This window comes from Muntiacus reevesi, chromosome 2, assembly GCF_963930625.1.
Source record: "Muntiacus reevesi chromosome 2, mMunRee1.1, whole genome shotgun sequence".
NCBI lineage: Eukaryota > Metazoa > Chordata > Mammalia > Artiodactyla > Cervidae > Muntiacus > Muntiacus reevesi.
This window is the reverse complement of record NC_089250.1, coordinates 38,176,152-38,192,831: the sequence shown is the minus strand read 5'-3', so window position 1 is coordinate 38,192,831 and position 16,680 is coordinate 38,176,152. Positions and strand designations below refer to the sequence as shown.

Genomic DNA, 16,680 nt, shown 5'->3' with positions numbered 1-16,680 from the left:
GCATCCTCAAGTCTGCTGACCGGGAGTTCTATAGATGGAGTGTGTGTTCATCCCAACGCGGGCGTCTGAGCCCTGCTCCTCCTTGGGGCTGGTCTCCACTCTCCTGATCATCTGTCATCCTTGGAATGTGGGGGCTGTGGTTGTAAACCCAAGATCTTTGCTGTAGGATTTGCTATTGACTGAAGTACCCACCTGATTCCTTGGGCAAAGTCTTGTATTAAATGTCACTTTTGACTTATTTGCTTGTGTGTATGTGTTGGTCACTAGTCGTGTCCAATTCTGTGACCCCACAGACTGTAGCCCACCAGTCTTCTCTGTTCATGGAATTCTCCAGGCAAGAACACTGGAGTGGGTTGCCATGCCCTCCTCCAGGGGATCTTCCCGACCCAAGGATTGAACCCCTGTCTCCTGCATTGCAGGCAGCTTCTTTACCATCTGAGCCACCAGGGAAGCCCTTATTTGCATAGAGATTTACAATGAAATACTATACGGGTAAATTCTTTGTAAACAGGTAAGTAAATCCTTGAGCGGATCTATTCCTGTCTGGTAGGTGCAAAAACTAAGACCTGGAGAGACTGATTCCTCTAAGGTCATGAGAGCGAGTAAGGGAAGAGCCAGGAGTCAGATCTCCCACCCTCATCATTGTTCTTTATGCTTTGCCACCCTTCTATTCCTGGATGGCTCAGCCTGGGTTTGTCCCCACAGGAGACCTGGAGCCACTGCTCATTTAAACAAAGGACTGGCATTTGCAGGTGTTCTTTGTAGAGATAGCATTTGCACGGCTCTGAGGACTGCTGGAGGTGCGGGGTAGGGGGTGGCTGGCAGTGATGCTACTTGTTACATTAATCTGCAATGAGCTCTGTCAGTTTGGGCCAGAGATGCAAAGAGCCTCAAGTAAGATGGGCTACAGGGGGCACGCTGCGGAGATCTTTACAAAATGAAAATCCATAGGACAATGAAGCCAATGCGTATGGTGGGAGTTGGGGGAAGATCCGTTTAATATCCTTCCCAGGCTGGGTGGCTAGGATGGGAGTGGGGGGCTGGAATACAGGAGGAGGTCCAGCCTTGGGGAAATCATTCTAAGTGTAGAAACACTTGGACCTGAGATATGAAGGTGTCTAGTAGAGACACCCACCACTAGGGACACAGTGTGGGATGTTCCCATGAAGGCGGTAATGGCCACGGAGAGTGTGGGACAGGCAGGACGAGGCAGGAGGGTCTGCACCCAGGGACACTGAAGGGAGTTACAGCGGAGCCCTTGAGGAAAGTGAGAGCAAAGGGTCATGAGAATCCCAGGAAAGCAGCAGGGGATGCTCATGGAGCCAGGTGAGCAGAGCCACCTCCTGTTCTGAGCACCAGAACCATTGGGCTGAGTTCTGGGTGACCAAAGCAGCTGCCTCTATGCACCTGGAGGAATCCCGAGTTGCCCTGAGCTGAGAAGGGTGATCGGGAGAGGAGAGGCGAGGTGCCAGGCACACACTTACCACGATGAGCGCGACCACAGACAGCGTGTAGTAAATGGAGTCCCTCAGCAGGCACCAGGAGGAGAGAGCCACGACCTGGGGGGAAGGGGCGGCAGGTGAGAAACAGGACACGGGCCGCGCAAGGGACACAGCCTGGCTCTGGCGGTGCAGCCACTGACGACCCAGACACACAACTCAGCGCTTCTCTCTCTGCCCTAGACCCAGTCCCTCTGCCAGTCGACAGGGACTCACTGAAGGTCTTCAGGCGTAGTAGTCTGGTCTCTGAAAACTCGGTGCCAAGATGTGTTTGAACCTGCCAGGACTTCATTATGGGGAGATGCCCAGGAGAGAAGACAGGGAGGGAGCTGGGGAAGGCGGAGGGCTGCCCAGCTGTTACTCCGATCTGGCCCCCAAAGGAGAGGCAAGGCTGGGTTAGACGGACTATCCGAGGAAGGTTCTGCAAAACCAGGTTGAAGTCTCCCAGGAATCTGCCAGCCTTGGTAACCCTGAGGCCAAGGAGAGGGGAGGAGCCTCCTGACTTCCTATCCCTGCCAGCACTCTGCCCAGAGCTGGGCATACCCTTCCATAGGCCCCCAGCCTCTTCTCTCATCTCTGTGATATGCCTGGCCTTGTTGGCACTTGACCTCTGGCTTAATCAGAATTTTGATTTGCCTACTGATGTGAAGAAAATGCTATCTTGGAGGTGGTGGCTCTGCTGAGACCAGTGGACACTTCGCTGGAGGCTAAGCAGCCTTGGCCTCCTGTGTGTGGACTTCCTGCAGGAGAAGGAGACCCTTGGTGCCAAAGGAGGGGAGGGGATGGGCAGGGCATCGTGGGAGGAGGGGCCTTGTTCTGGAGGACAGTCCTCTCCCCTGGGTAAGTCCTTCAAAGTCTTTCATGGAGGGAAACCTGGTATTTTCCCTCTGGTTTGCAAAGTAGGTCCATTTTTGCAGACTCTTCCCAAAAGGAGCCTGGGAGAGTCGCAGGTCAGAGGTGCCTCCTGGGCTGTCATTCTCACTCCCTCCCACCTCCCTAGGAAAGTGTCAGCCACCCCACGGCCACACGACTCATCTAGCTGCCTTTGCCCTTGCCTCATAAGTGGGAAAGGACACAGCAAATGCCACTCTGAACTGCGACAAGAACAGGGACCAAAGACAACTGGAAAAGGGATTCCAGGGACGCCACCTTTGGTGTCTCTTCCCTCCTGGATGACTGGGTCCAACTGTAAAGAAAAGATCAGGGCAAAGGCAAACCAGAGAGAGTATTCTGGATTCAAATAGCATGAAAGATATGACTTAAATAGAACTAAAAATGAATAACGAGGCCAGCCTCTTTCTGTGAACACACTCTTCCACCACTGTAGGGACACTGAGTATTTTCTGTGCTAATTTTGCCTTCCTTGGTTTGGTATTTGCAGATGCAAGTTCCAGATGAAGGGCTTGTCAAGAAAAGGACTTCTGCCACAAGGATCACTTTAGAACAAAGAGTCCTCTCCAGCCTTTTATCATTTCTCCTTGGGCTGTTTACTCTTAGAGCCTGTGGCCACCACTCACCATCTATGGAAGAGGACAAATTGGGCTAGATTGTTCATGTTCCATCAGGTCATAAAAGGTGGTGAATATTTTAAAATTTATTATAATTAAGCAAATGGACTTAAAACACATGGCAAATATCAACTCTGAATTTTCTTAAAAATCACTTGGATTTTTAGTTAAAGATAGGTGGACTGAACATCCCAGTACCACTGCTCTTTCTTATTATACTATAACAGGGTTACAGCAAAGGGATTTTTTTTTTTTAAAAAACAAGATATAAAGAGAGAAAGAGACTAGAAGAATTGATCAGAGCAAGAAAATTTTGGAGGCTGGAAAGCAGAACCATTGAACAATCAAAGTCTTTCAGCTGGCAGTGGACCAAGTTCTAGAAATGGTGGTAAAGGTGGCCTGAAAACGGGATGACTGCAAGACTGTTGAAGAATTTAATCCCACCTAATACTATTACAACAGTGTTAATCAACTATCCTTCAATATAAAATAAAAAAAAATTTTTTTAAAGAATTTAACCACAAACTTATTCCCTCACTTCAAATAGACCAGTGACTGTACATTCCCCACCTTATCTGAGACAGGAGACCTGGCATTTACAGAAGAGAATTTCAGAAACGGAGGAGAGGAAATGATTGAATAAATAATTAAAGAAAAGTTCTCAGAAGTTAAGGACTTCCATTTTTCTAACACAAAGGACAAAAAGATGCACACCAAGGCATGTCATTGTGAATATTCTGAATACTGGAACCATAAAAGAGTCCTAGAAGTCACTGGAGAGAGAAAAACAGGATTATATACAAAGAATAATATTTTATTTCTCAGCCAGAGAGCTGAAAGCTAGAAGACAATGGAGGAGTGACTTCGAAATTAGAAAGGAAAATGATTTCAACCTAGAATTCTACACCTGACCAAATTGTTCATTAAGTGTGACAGGAGAATAAAAATAAAAGCTTATCTCAAAAAATTTACTTCCTGCATATCCTTTTGCAAAAAGCTACTAGAACATTGCTCCACTAAAATCAGGGAGTAAAACACTTGTTACATAGAATGTTGGCAAAATAAATCCTTACATCAAAAAACAAAAATCGATTGTAATGAGAAAAGATCTCCAGAATGGTGGTGAAAGAAGATTCTAGAGAGATGGTAAGAGGAGATTCTAAAAGAAACTTTTGCAGCTGGTCAGAAGACACAGAAGAAATGACGGCAGGAGGATAAAATTGATGAAATATAATTCCAAACTCACAGAAAGGAGATTGGAGAGCTCTGGGGACAGAGCATTGAAACCTAAGCAAATGAACAACAACAAAAAAGACAAACGTAAACCATGGGGAAAACACAGAGTTGTGCAGGAAGGGAAGATGAATCATTACCTAGTTACTGGCTGAGCTATAAGCAGTGGTCACACAGTCATGATAAACGCAGTGTAGACTGCCGTCTAAGTACATGGTGTAAGTGTCTGGTGAGGATGGAGGGCTGGGCATTCGGGGTGAGCAGGGCTGAGAAAGACCTTAACCCTCCTCCTCCACACTGTAAAGCCTTGGAGAATACTTGGAAGTGAAAGGTCAAGTCACTGCTTTAGAAGTACATGATCTGGAGACACGGAGTGAGTATCAGGAACAACCAAACTAGTGGACAGTAGTTGCCTCTGAAGGGTGGCAGGTTGGTGCTGGTGGGGTAGGAGGGTGGCTGTCTTTCATAATAAGCTGCCTGGGACTGGTTGCCTCTTTAAGCTTTGCGTGTATAACTTTAATGAAAATAAAAACCAAAATAAAAATGAGAATGTGAAATGCAAGTTATCCATTTATATTTACTGATCTAAGAAATACACATCACACTAGGTCTAAATGTCAGATTTGCCTGGATACTGATCTACTGTATCTCTTTATAAATAGAGTACTTTTTAATGTATAGACCATCTCCATGTTTCAGCTCTAGATTCAAAGCCTACAATTACCAAAACCAATCTTAGTTATTAAATTAAAAAGATGAAATATAGTTGATTTACAATGTTTCAGGTATACAGTAAAGTGATTCAGTTATACATATATATTATATATATATATTCTTTTTCATTAGAGGTTATTACAAGATATTAAATATAGTTCCCTGTGCTACACAGTAGGTCCTTGTTACCTGTTTCATACAATTAGTGTGTTTATGTTAATCTCAAATTCCTAATTTATCCCTGCCCCACCCCCTTTCGCCTTTGGTAACCATAGGTTTGTTTTCTATGTCTGTGAGTCTGTTTTGGCAAAACCAATTTTTTTCTATAGAAGCAATGAACGGGAGGACAAGAAAGGAGTCAAAGCAGAGAAGAATAAGTCTCCACACTCTCTAAGGTATTAAAGCATCCTTGATTCTGCAGCATCTACAGTGAAAGCTGTGACCACTACTCACCACAATAAAAAGACTTACCTGACACTTCCTGCAAACAAGAGGAACCGGAAGGGTTACTTCATTCAGTCCTACAGTATCCAACAAGGTGGGCGCTGTCACCCTCACTGGCTGGCAGTGTGGGCATGGCCAAGTTGAAGTCTTGAACACAGTGGTACAACTAGCAGTGGGATGAGGACTGGGATCTGAACCCGGTAGCTTGGATCTCATGGTCCTGACCCCACACACTGTGCTACTATGCGTAAACAGAGGCAGGGTGAAAGCAGATACCCATCTGTGACATCCCCCGTGGAGGTCTTCTTTTCTCCATGACCAAATGCAGGGGCATTTGGTGAGAGACAAGAAAGCAGTGACCACAGCTTCCCAGGTGGCTCAGATGGTAAAGAATCTGCCCACAGTACGGGATACCTGGCTTCAGCCTCTGGGTCAGGAATATCCCCTAGAGGAAGAAGTGGCTACCCACTCCAGTGTTCTTGCCTGGAGAATTCCATGGACAGAGAGGAGCTTGGTGGGTTACAGTCTGTAGGGGTGCAAAGAGTTGGGCACGAATGAGTGACTAAAACACTTCCACGCACTCACAGCTCAATATAAAAATACACTGCTTTAAAGAGAGCCCAGGCAAGAAATCAAGGCAGAAAGAGTGACCCCAGAGACTGCAGACAGGGATATGGACATGCTATGGACATATCCCAGGAGGGAAAGAGAAAACTCGGAAACTGTTCCATTTCGGTGGTTATTGTTCTCCTTTTTTTTTTTAAACACCAATACAGCTCATTGTTTGGTGATGGAAGTGTTCGCTTTTCCACAGACATGAATACACTGATGTTTGGGTACAAGCCACTCTCTCTGCTTCTCAGTGGAGGGGCTTTTATCTCTAGATAGAGGCCAGGAACCATCTGACTTAGGCCCCGAATGCACCCGTGGGCACAGAGGGATCTGTCAGCACCCTTGCATCAATATGGGAGGCTCTTTGGCATCTGCTGGCAGACAGCATCTTCTGGAGCACTCTGTAGAGTGAACACGGGTCCCCAGAGAGAGTCAGCAGTGAGTGACGCTGCCCTTGACCTCATTAATCAATAATACAGACGGCAAGGACTGTAAGAGGTCACCACTGGCAGACTCCTCTGTAAATTAAAGCCAGAGGCTCTGTTCGTCCCCTTTCACTCTAGGAATCCCTCCCAGCTGAAATTGCATCTTGATATTTCTCTTCTATTTCTGGGGTGCATTTCGCACTTCTTCTATTGAATATGCAGCTTCAGTTTCCTTCTTATAATTTCATTTAATTTCAGAGTGGCAAGAAGCAAAAAGAAAGAAAAAAACAAAAACAAAAAACAACCCACACTTCTAAAACAGAGGAAAACACCTCCTCCTGTATTCAAATGTTGAGTGATCATTTGGAATTCTGACTCCTTCTAGGGAGTTAAAATTAATTGTTTATGATAGAACTATATATTTTCTGTGTATGGATTTGTATTGTAAATCTCTCTCTCTCTCTCTATATATATATATATGGTGATGCATGCACATCATACATGTGGATAGATGGCATATATAATACAATTTAATATTTTTTCCTTGATGGAGAATGGGATTTGACATCATGGACACATTTTAAAAGGAATGAATACTCTCAACTCATGAACACTTTGCCTTTTTAAAAACCCATTTAAGCAGGCAGAACACCATAATAGTTACATGACATAAACATAAAACTGCTATCATTTCAGAGAAATGTTGTTATTTCACACAAATTTCATGGAAAAGGGATTTGAAAATCATAACATGAGTCTTGTTCCAAGATTTTGAGTTGACACAGTTCCCACAGCCAATTCTTATCTCAGGCAAGACAGCCGTGAGATTTGGAGAAAGGCTGGGGCTCTAGGGTGTCCCTCACATGGTCTGAGGGCATCCAATGGTGTTGGGGGTCAGAGCCGGTGAGGGACAGGTCTTGACACTACTGTCTGTTCATTATTCAGGTACCCATTCAAAATGCTTCAATCCTGGGAAAAGTCACCAAACTACAAATGGCTCCTGCTTTCTGGAAATTTTTTACTGAGAATGGACAGAGTCAAGCCATATAAGAAGACAATAATAAATTTCTGCAAAATACAATGAATGTCCACTTATTAATCTTTGCAAACAGGAACCGAAAATGAACTCATATTTTAAATTTTACATTTTTCCTAAGAAAACCCATTCTGAGTTCTAGTTTCATGTAAGGAAAACAAATGACAAATGAAGAAGCTGTTCCTGGAGATATATTTAAATAAAGACGAGGCCACGTTGGGACCATGCAGGCATACAGCAATCTCCTGAAGGCTCTGCGTTGACCGAACCGAACAACCACCAGGGACGCTCTAATGATCCGAAGTGCCCAGGATGCAGGAGCACCTTCCCAATCGTTTAGAACATCAGGTGCAGGTGTTCTCATGTTGGATGTAAATGCTGCCTGCTAGGCCTTCAAAACTTGGTAGCTCAGGGTGTTCTCGCATGCATCAGAATTCTCAGGGAGATGGCGCCACCTTAAGGAAGGATTGTGCGGGCTCATGCTCCTGGGACCAGGCCCGGGGCCTGTGCTCACTGCCAGGCATTGTCATGCCAGCACTAGGGGCTATATGAGTTTGCCTATAAAAGTAGGGCATTTAGGGTAATTTCAAGTCATCAGATGTGTTTGCTTGGATTCACCTAGAATCAGAGCCCAGGGCAAGATTTGAGTGCATATACTTCATTTGGGAAGTGATTCTATGAAACACTGTTGGGGAAAGTGAGGCAGATAATGAAAAGATAGAGATACAGCAGCAGATGACTGGGGAGAAATCCTGGTGGGGCGTGATCCTGATGGGGTGCTCTGAGGGACCTTGGAGAACATGCCTCTTCCTTGTCTCCTCCAAGGGGAGAGGGAGGTGGGGTATTTATCCACCTACTTCCACCAGTCACTGCTTGAAGGCTGCAACCAGAATGTTGATTCCCTGGCCAAGAAGAGCCCTCAGAGAGAAGAATGCAGGCTCTGGCACGGGGAAGTCAGGCCAGTGGGAACTCAAAAGGTAAGGATGAGGAGTCATGGGAAGGGACAACTGCAGTATCTGCTTTAACCCTAACCATGGATTTATACAATGATCCGATAATCTGAGTAAGCATTCACACACACACACACTTTTGTAAGCTCAAAAATACAACCCACTGTCTATACACATCACACCGTTTTTTACCCATTCATCTACCAGTCGACATTTAGTTGCTTCCATGTTCCGGCTATTGTAAATACTGTTTCAGTGAACATAGGGGTGCACATGTCTTTTCAAATTATAGTTTTCTCTAGATATATACCCAGGAGTGAAGTATCACATGATATGGCTTATATGTGGAATCTAAAAATGTAACACAAATGAACTGACTTACAAGGCTGACATAGATCCACAGACATGAAAAACAGATTTGTGGTGACCAAAGAGGAAAGGGGAGGGAGGGATAAATTAGGATTTTTGGATTAACAGATACATTAATATATATAAAATAGATAACCAACAAGGACCTACTGTATAGCACAGGGGACTAAGGTCAATATTGTGCAACAATCTACAAGGGAAAAAAAAATTCTGGAAAAGAATAAATAGGTCCATGGAAACCACCGCAGTGAGAAGTCTGCACACCGCAGCTAACAGAAAGCCCTTGCAGCAATGAAGACCCAGCACAGCCAAAAATAAATAAATAGTATAATTTTTAGAAAAGATGCTGGGAAACCACCCTTTTGTACAGTGTAGAACCAGGCCAGAAAATTCCTGCTCCCTTCCAAGTTTTCCTAGTTGATCTATTGAAAAGATGGTATAAAGAATTCTAAAGCACAGAGAATTTATTTATTTTTAAATTTATATCATTTGGGCTAGGAGCCAGATACACATCAGAGGCAAGCATTTCCTCATTTTATCAATTATGAAGCCTAAAAGGACAATGTCTGGCTTGAGTGATCATTTTACTCTCTTGATCTGTAATGCATCCTCATGGGACTGGGGTCTCCAAAGTGCAGTGGGGCTTTTCTGCATTTGAAGTGCTGATGGAAAAGGAAGTTAATACATATCATGTGAGTTCAGAAATAAGACAGCTAAGACCATATATGGACTTCCCTGGTGACTCAGATGGTAAAGCGTCTGCCTACAATGTGGGAGACCTGGGTTCGATCTCTGGGTTGGGACAGGCCCCTGGAGAAGGAAATGGCAACCCACTCCAGTACTCTTGACTGGAAAATCCCATGGACGGAGGATCCTGGTAGGCTACAGTTCAAGGGGTCGCAGAGTCAGACATGACTGAGCGATTTCACTTTCACTTTCAAGACCATGTATAGGCTTCCCTGGTGGCTCAGCTGGTAAAGAATCCACCCATAATGAGAGACCTGGGTTCGGTTCCTGCATTGGGAAGACTCCCTGGAGAAGGGGAAGCTACCCACTCCAGTATTCTGGCCTGGAGAATTCCACGAACTGTACAGTCCACGGGGTTGCAAAGAGTTGGACATGACTGAGTGACTTTCACTTCACTTCAAGACCATGTATTTGAGTTGAAGCTTCTGGAAGTAAGAGCCTGGCTATAGCATACGATTGCATTATTAGCCATTAGTGTTTCCACTACCACATGATGCTTTTCATGCTATCAGAAACCAGTAGTGGAAGCACGGTGGGGAAGATGTCCCGTTTCCCTCTGGTCTCTCTGAAAATTAAAATGCTGAAGGCAAGGGGGATGGAAAAAGAGGAGGGCCAGCTCCTTTCCAGTCCACAGGCTTGGGTATGGATTTGGAAGGGTCTGTTTCACACCTGGAAAGAGCCATGTTTCTCTGGCTTCATTAAGTTACAGGGGAGAGGAAATGTGTACTTCAAAGTGAAGATGTCTACCCCCTGCTTGACATGAAATGGGACTTGCATCATATCAGGAACTACCCTGACTTGTGATATCTCCAAAGGGAAAGTGGGTGGCCGCCCCCCGTGGGAGCGCCAGGTTGGAAAGGAAGCACTTGCCCCTCTAGGTGTGGAAGCAGGGTCACACTCTGATCTTGGGGGCATGCAGTGACATTTTTGTACTAACAAATACTGGCTGCTAGTCTGTGTGGCTCATGCGGCCCCAGTCAATCTGTCAGGCAACATATTTTAAGTAATTTCTGTGACTCACGGTGGAGACAACAGGCGATGCCCATGAATCAATCCTGTAGCCACGGCAGACTGAACCCAAGACTATTCTTTAATGGATGCTTGGCAGATCGTTTTCCCTGCATTAAAGATCTGAGGATTAAAATACGGTAACACCAGATCATACCCAGCCTTGATTTGCATTTAGCAGTGAAGCAGAGGCTGTGGCAGCCAGTCACACCTGCCAGCCGACAAAGCCCCTTTCCCAAAGAGCTGGCAACTTTTAGCGAAAATCAAGGGGAGAAGTATCTCTGTTAATTCCACTTTGTGGATGACCGTGTAAAGGGGGAGAACTTAGTGCCTTACTGGTTCAGAGGCTCAGATGCGGAATAAAGGGCAGCGTGGAAGGTACAACAGCAAGGATGTGGTACTTATCTGGTTTCAAGAAAGTTGAGATGTGGGGAGGAAGGGCATGCGGGTCTCGCCCCTTCACCTGTACCTCCTCGCCATCTCCTACTCTGCCCACCCCCTGGCCTGCAGGCCTGAGCATAGTCTCCCAGTCTCCCAGCCTCATCCTCCACGTGTGGTGCGGGAACAGGGGCCTGTGCTCCTCCAACCTTCAATTCTCTACCTGGAAAGATCATTTTTACCTGCATCAGTCCCTCAGGAGCATGGTAAGGATCCACACAAAAACCTCGGAGACGCTAAGATTCTGGGGTGAGAGGAAGGTTGTGCGTGGAGGCATTAGGAACAGAGTGGCTTTACCTGGAGCACCCTCTCTCATCCTCAGGAAAGAAAATGCCCCTCTGAAGATTTGGGGCCTTCAGGGACCCAATAGTAAGTGTTTCCTGGGAGGTCATGGCCTGAGATGCAGCCCCTTCCTTAATAGCCTATGTTTAAAAATTGGTTCTTATGAACCAGATACTACATACAGCACTTCACCTGCTTTTTCCTTTCCAATCATTTACTCTTCCCATTTTACAGATGAGTCAACTGAGGTTACATAACCTGCCCAAGATGAAAGTGACTGAGCCATATTTTGACCAGGTCTGAATTCAAGAGCCCACATGGTCACCCCTTTGCCAAGGTTACTCAACTTAGCTGATCATAAGAGTGACTTGAATCTGACAATGGATTCCCAAGCCCATGTCAGACTTTTTCTGTTTCTTTTTTGCAATACACTAGTTCCTCAACCAGGGACAGAACCCGGGCCCTAACAATGGGGGCCCTAGCAATGGGGGCCCTAACCACTGGACCACCAGGAAAGTCCCCCCCCTTTTTTTTCACCCTAGACCTTTCGAATCAGAACTGCACACGGAATCTCTTGGAAGCTTTAGGAAACACTGATGCCTAGGTTCCACCCCTAGAGATGCTGAATTAGTGGATTCAGGCTCTGACTGGGCCATTGGGATTTCTCAAAGCTTCAGATTTCTCAAAGCTTCCTAACACCTGGCAGGAGTTGAGACCACTGACCCAGCCTGCAACCACCTATTAGTCTGAGGGATGTCCAGATAAACAGAAATGAGAAACTACCAACCATCCCCTGTCCCCCACAATGCAGAAGGAAACCCTGCTGGTATGTACGAGATTTTGAGAAGTAACAGATTTTACGTATTTCTTATGACCATTTCAGAGCCCACATACTAGCAGTGTTGCCGTCCACCACTCTGCTTATAAAGTATTTCTGTTTTAACATCTCTTTTAGATTTATAATAAAAATTTGCTTTGAGAGTCACATCAGCATAAAACTAGAAGTGTGCAATTGTTGGATTTCACTTTTAGCTGGAGAGACCCAAAGGTGAGGGCTGGAATCCTCGGAAGGTTTGTTCAGTGGTGTAGCTGGTGGCTGATGCTGGCTGTCAGCTGGGGCTACGGGCCTAACCTACAAACAGCCTCATCTCTGTCGTGTGTGTCAAGACTTTGCTCCTTTTTAGCGCTGATCATTATTCCCTTTGTTTATCCGTTTACCTGCTGAGGGCTGTTTGGGATGTTTTGAGGCCTGGTGACCAAAGCTGCTCTGACCACATTGGCATGTCTTCTGATCCAGATGAGGATCTGGGAGGGCTGATAGGGTCATCACTTCTGGCATTCTGAAAGAGCTGACGTGGAAGTTGATGAGAGGGCTGGCCCTATGTTACCTGCAACCACACTGCAAAGCCCTTTATTTCCTCCTCAGAGGGACAAGGGTCTCCCCAGCAGAATTCTGGTGCAGCCCGACAGCCAGAATCTGTCAAAGCAACACTCACATTCCCCCTTGTCCTGTGAATGACAGGACTCTAGATTCCAGGAGTCAGAGGGCACAAGCCAACCAAAGCAAAAGTGGTCTATAGAGACTTCCCTGGTGGTCCAGTGACTGAGACTCAGTGCTCCCGATGCAGGGGGCCTGGGTTTGACCCCTGGTCAGGGAGCTAGATGGAGCTAGATCCTGCATGCTGCAACAAAGATCCCATTTGCCACAACTAAGACCCAGTGCAGCCAAATAAATAAATAAATGTTAAATTAAAAAACAGTGGTCTATGAAAACCAAAGCCAGTCAGCACTGCTGCGCTGAAGAAGGTGAGTCAGGCATGCTTGATAATGAGCATTTCAAAGAGATAAGCAGCCTCCTTTTGCAGCATATAAATTCTACCCCTGTGGAGAAAACAACTCAACAGGCATCGATTTCGACTGGCAAATGTCTCAGCACTTAGGCCTGGCCACGAGTGTAAAAGATAACCGCTGACAGGGGACCTCCAAAGGAAATGGAAAGCTCACAGAGCATTTGTTCCTCTTCTAAACACATGAACTATTTCATGGCAGATATAGAAAGGGGTAGGAGGGAGTATTGGCTAACTTCCTCAAAAAAGAAGAGCAGCAGCAGTGGCCTTTTATTGAATATTTACATGAGCCAGGCATCAAATGAATGAGTTTTCTCTACAGGCTTTAGTTCATATCAATCCTGCACAGGGTGGATGCTAGGGGCTTGATTATGTCCCTCTCAGATTCATATTTTTTGAAGCCCTAACTCCCAGGACCTCAGGACCTGCGGCCTTTAAAGAGGTGATTCAGTTAAAAAAAGAGGTAACGATAACCCTGTATGCAAGACAGCAAAAGAGACACAGATGTATTGAAGAGTCTTTTGGACTCTGTGGGAGAGGGTGAGGGTGGGATGATATGGGAGAATGGCATTGAAACATGTAAAATATCATATGTGAAAGGAATTGCCAGTCCAGGTTTGATGCATGAGACAGGGTGCTCGGGGCTGGTGCAATGGGATGACCCAGAGGGATGGGATGGGGAGGGAGCTGGGAGGGGCGTTCAGGATGGGGAATACTTGTACACTCATGGCGGATTCAAGTCAATGTATGGCAAAACAAATACAATGCTATAACGTAAAATAAATTAATTTTAAAAAATTAAGAAAAAAGAGGTTCCCAGGGTGGGCTCTAAGCCACATTGACTAGAGTCTTATAAGAAGAGGAAGTGAAAGTCGCTTAGTTGTGTCCGACTCTTTTTGACCCTATGAACTTTAGCTCACCAGGTTCCTCTGTCCATGGGATTCTCCAGGCAAGAAAACTGGAGTGGGTTGCCATTTCCTTCTCCAGGGGATCTTCCCAACCTGACCCAGGGATCGAACTCCCGGGTCTCCTGCATTGCAGGCAGATTCTTTACTGTCTGAGCCACCTGGAAGTGGTATCATCTGGACCCAAATTTTATAGAGGGAGGAGGACCACGTGAAGACACAGGAGGAAAACAGCCACCAGCCAAGGAGAAAGACCTCAGAACAGACAAATCCTGCCAACACCTGCATCTCAGACTTCTGGTTTCCAGAAGTGTAAGAACATAAATTTCTGTTGTCTAAGCCCCCTACTGAGTGTTGCTCTGTCCAGACAGCCCCAGCTGACTCATGCAGGGCTACGTAATGTTGTCTCCATTTTACAGATGTGAAAAACTGAGGATCACAGTCACCTTCTAAGCTTGTGTACCCAGTAGTGGAGCTGGCTGACTGTTTCCACAGCCCAGGTTTGCAAGCATTATAGAAAAGACTCTTTTGCCTCAAGTGAAAAAATAAAAAGGAAGAGGGGTCCCTACCTTGTGGAGCTTACAACTCACCGTGAAGACAAACTCCTGTGTGGCAGGCAGAGAATCAGAGGGAGTCATAGGAGATTTGTTGACAGAAACAAGGGACTGGAGCAACACAAAGAAGGGGCCCTGAGCCAAGGAATGTCAGTGCCTCCAGAAGCCAAACAAGATGATGAATCGGATTCTCTTCTGTAGCTTCCAGAACAAACACAGCCCTACTGATGCTTTAGCTTTAGACTTCTGACCTCCAGAACTCTCAGAAAATCAACTTGTGCTATTTGAAGCCATAAGTTTCTGGAACTTTGTGACAGTGTTGGTAGGAAATGAATACACATGTCCTAATGTGAATCTCAATGACAACCTCGATGTGCCAGGTGCCCAGAGGGGTTGAAACTCAACCGATTCCACAACCAGCAAGGTTCAAATCAGAGTGCAGTTCAAATTATTTTCCTGACATATAAACATTCTGCTTTCCTAAGGTCAGTGGCGCCCCACAGCCATACATCCAAAGCGGTGCCTGTGGAGTGGGTGTCTAATGAACCTGTCTCATCCTCCATCTCTCCCAACAATCCTGGGCAGAGGTTGTAGTCAGTCCCGTTTACAGAAAGGCAAACAGAGGCTAGAACAGCAGAGGGACTTTCCGAGGTCCACAGCTGGAGGTGGCAGGCTCAGGTCCATATTTGCCAGAGTCTGAACCCTACACTGCTTGCATGTTTTTACACTCTGTTTTTGGGGTAATACACATGACATAAGACTTACTATCTTCACCATTTTTAAGCATACAGTTCAGTGGCATTAGTGAATAATGTGGTCATTAGTAGGATGCTAGTATTGTCATTTGAAGGCTACAAACAATAATTTTGAAACATGGGGCACATTCTTTGGAAATGGCGCTTAAAATGATCACTTAGTGTTTGGTTCCACTTAGGTAAATCAAATCTTTAACACTTTGAATCCTAGCTATTAAAGAAACGAATGGAATTAGTGAATTTTGTAAATGAATAGACTCTTTATCAATATAAAGTTATTGAAATGGTAAAAAAAAAAAGTTGTTATGCAACCCTCACCACCATCCATCTTCAGAACTTTTTTCATCTTTGCAAACTTAATCTCTGTATCCATTAAACACTAACTCCTCATTCCCTCCCCCAGCTCCTGACAACCACCTTTCCACCTTCTCTGTGTGAATCTGACCACTTTGGGTACTTGAGATAAGTGGGATCATACAAGGTCTATCCCTTTATGTCTGGCACAAAGTCCTCCAGGTTCAGCCATGCTCACACTTTTAACTCTTGCATGATTTCCTGTAGATGCACAGAGAAGCCTCAGCATGGCTGAGGGTGGGAGCTGTGTGGGTCATCTCAGCACCCACAGCCCAGATTTACAGAAACTTGGGACATATTTCTGGTCCTCAAGAATGCTGTACCATTGAATTCTGAGACTACAATGTGGTCACACAGTCCCTGCATTGCCCACAGAGAGGCTTACTAATTATAACAGAATGAAAGATAATTGCAAAATCCTTCTTTAAGCCCATAATTTCAACCTACCCTCCCTCTCCACAAATCCCACTAACGTGAAAGTACACAACATGAGGTTTCTACCACATTTATTTCTTCGGCTCTTCCTGATTGTCAAGATGGGGCAGAAGGAGAGGCAAGAGGCCTTAGGACTCTATAAAATTGAAAATGTAATTTAGAAAGAGAAGAGTTGTTGTATCTTGGCTTATTCTAAACATTCCTGCTGTGAATCTTTCCATTCGCTTGCTTTATTCTTCAGCTACAGAATTTCTGTTTGGTTCTTTTTAATAGTTTATCTCTCTTTGTTGATATTCTCCTTTGTTCATACCTTTTACTGGATTTCATCTAGCTATTTGTTTCCTCTCTCAGTCCACTGAGCATCTTCATGATACTTATTTGGAATCTCCCATCAGACAGCCCATAGGTCTCCCTTTCTTTAGGGTCATGTTCTGGAGATTTATTTTAGTTCTATGATTTGACCATGTTTCCATGTTTCTTTGTATACCTTTTAATCTTCTGTTGAGATTTGGGCATCTGAAGGAAATAGACACTTTTCTCACGCTTTACAGATTGTTCTCATACA

The 16,680-nt window shown here is 45.1% G+C and overlaps 1 protein-coding gene across 1 annotated transcript in view; it reads right to left on the bottom strand.

The window, feature by feature from the left end:
- SLC24A3 (solute carrier family 24 member 3) overlaps positions 1-16,680 on the bottom strand; it is a 426,143-nt gene that overhangs the window by 43,600 nt on the left and 365,863 nt on the right. Inside the window, exon 7 of the mRNA XM_065919590.1 lies at positions 1,485-1,559. Within this exon, the coding sequence (XP_065775662.1) occupies positions 1,485-1,559 (75 nt within the window). The remainder of the gene's footprint in view (positions 1-1,484; positions 1,560-16,680) is intronic.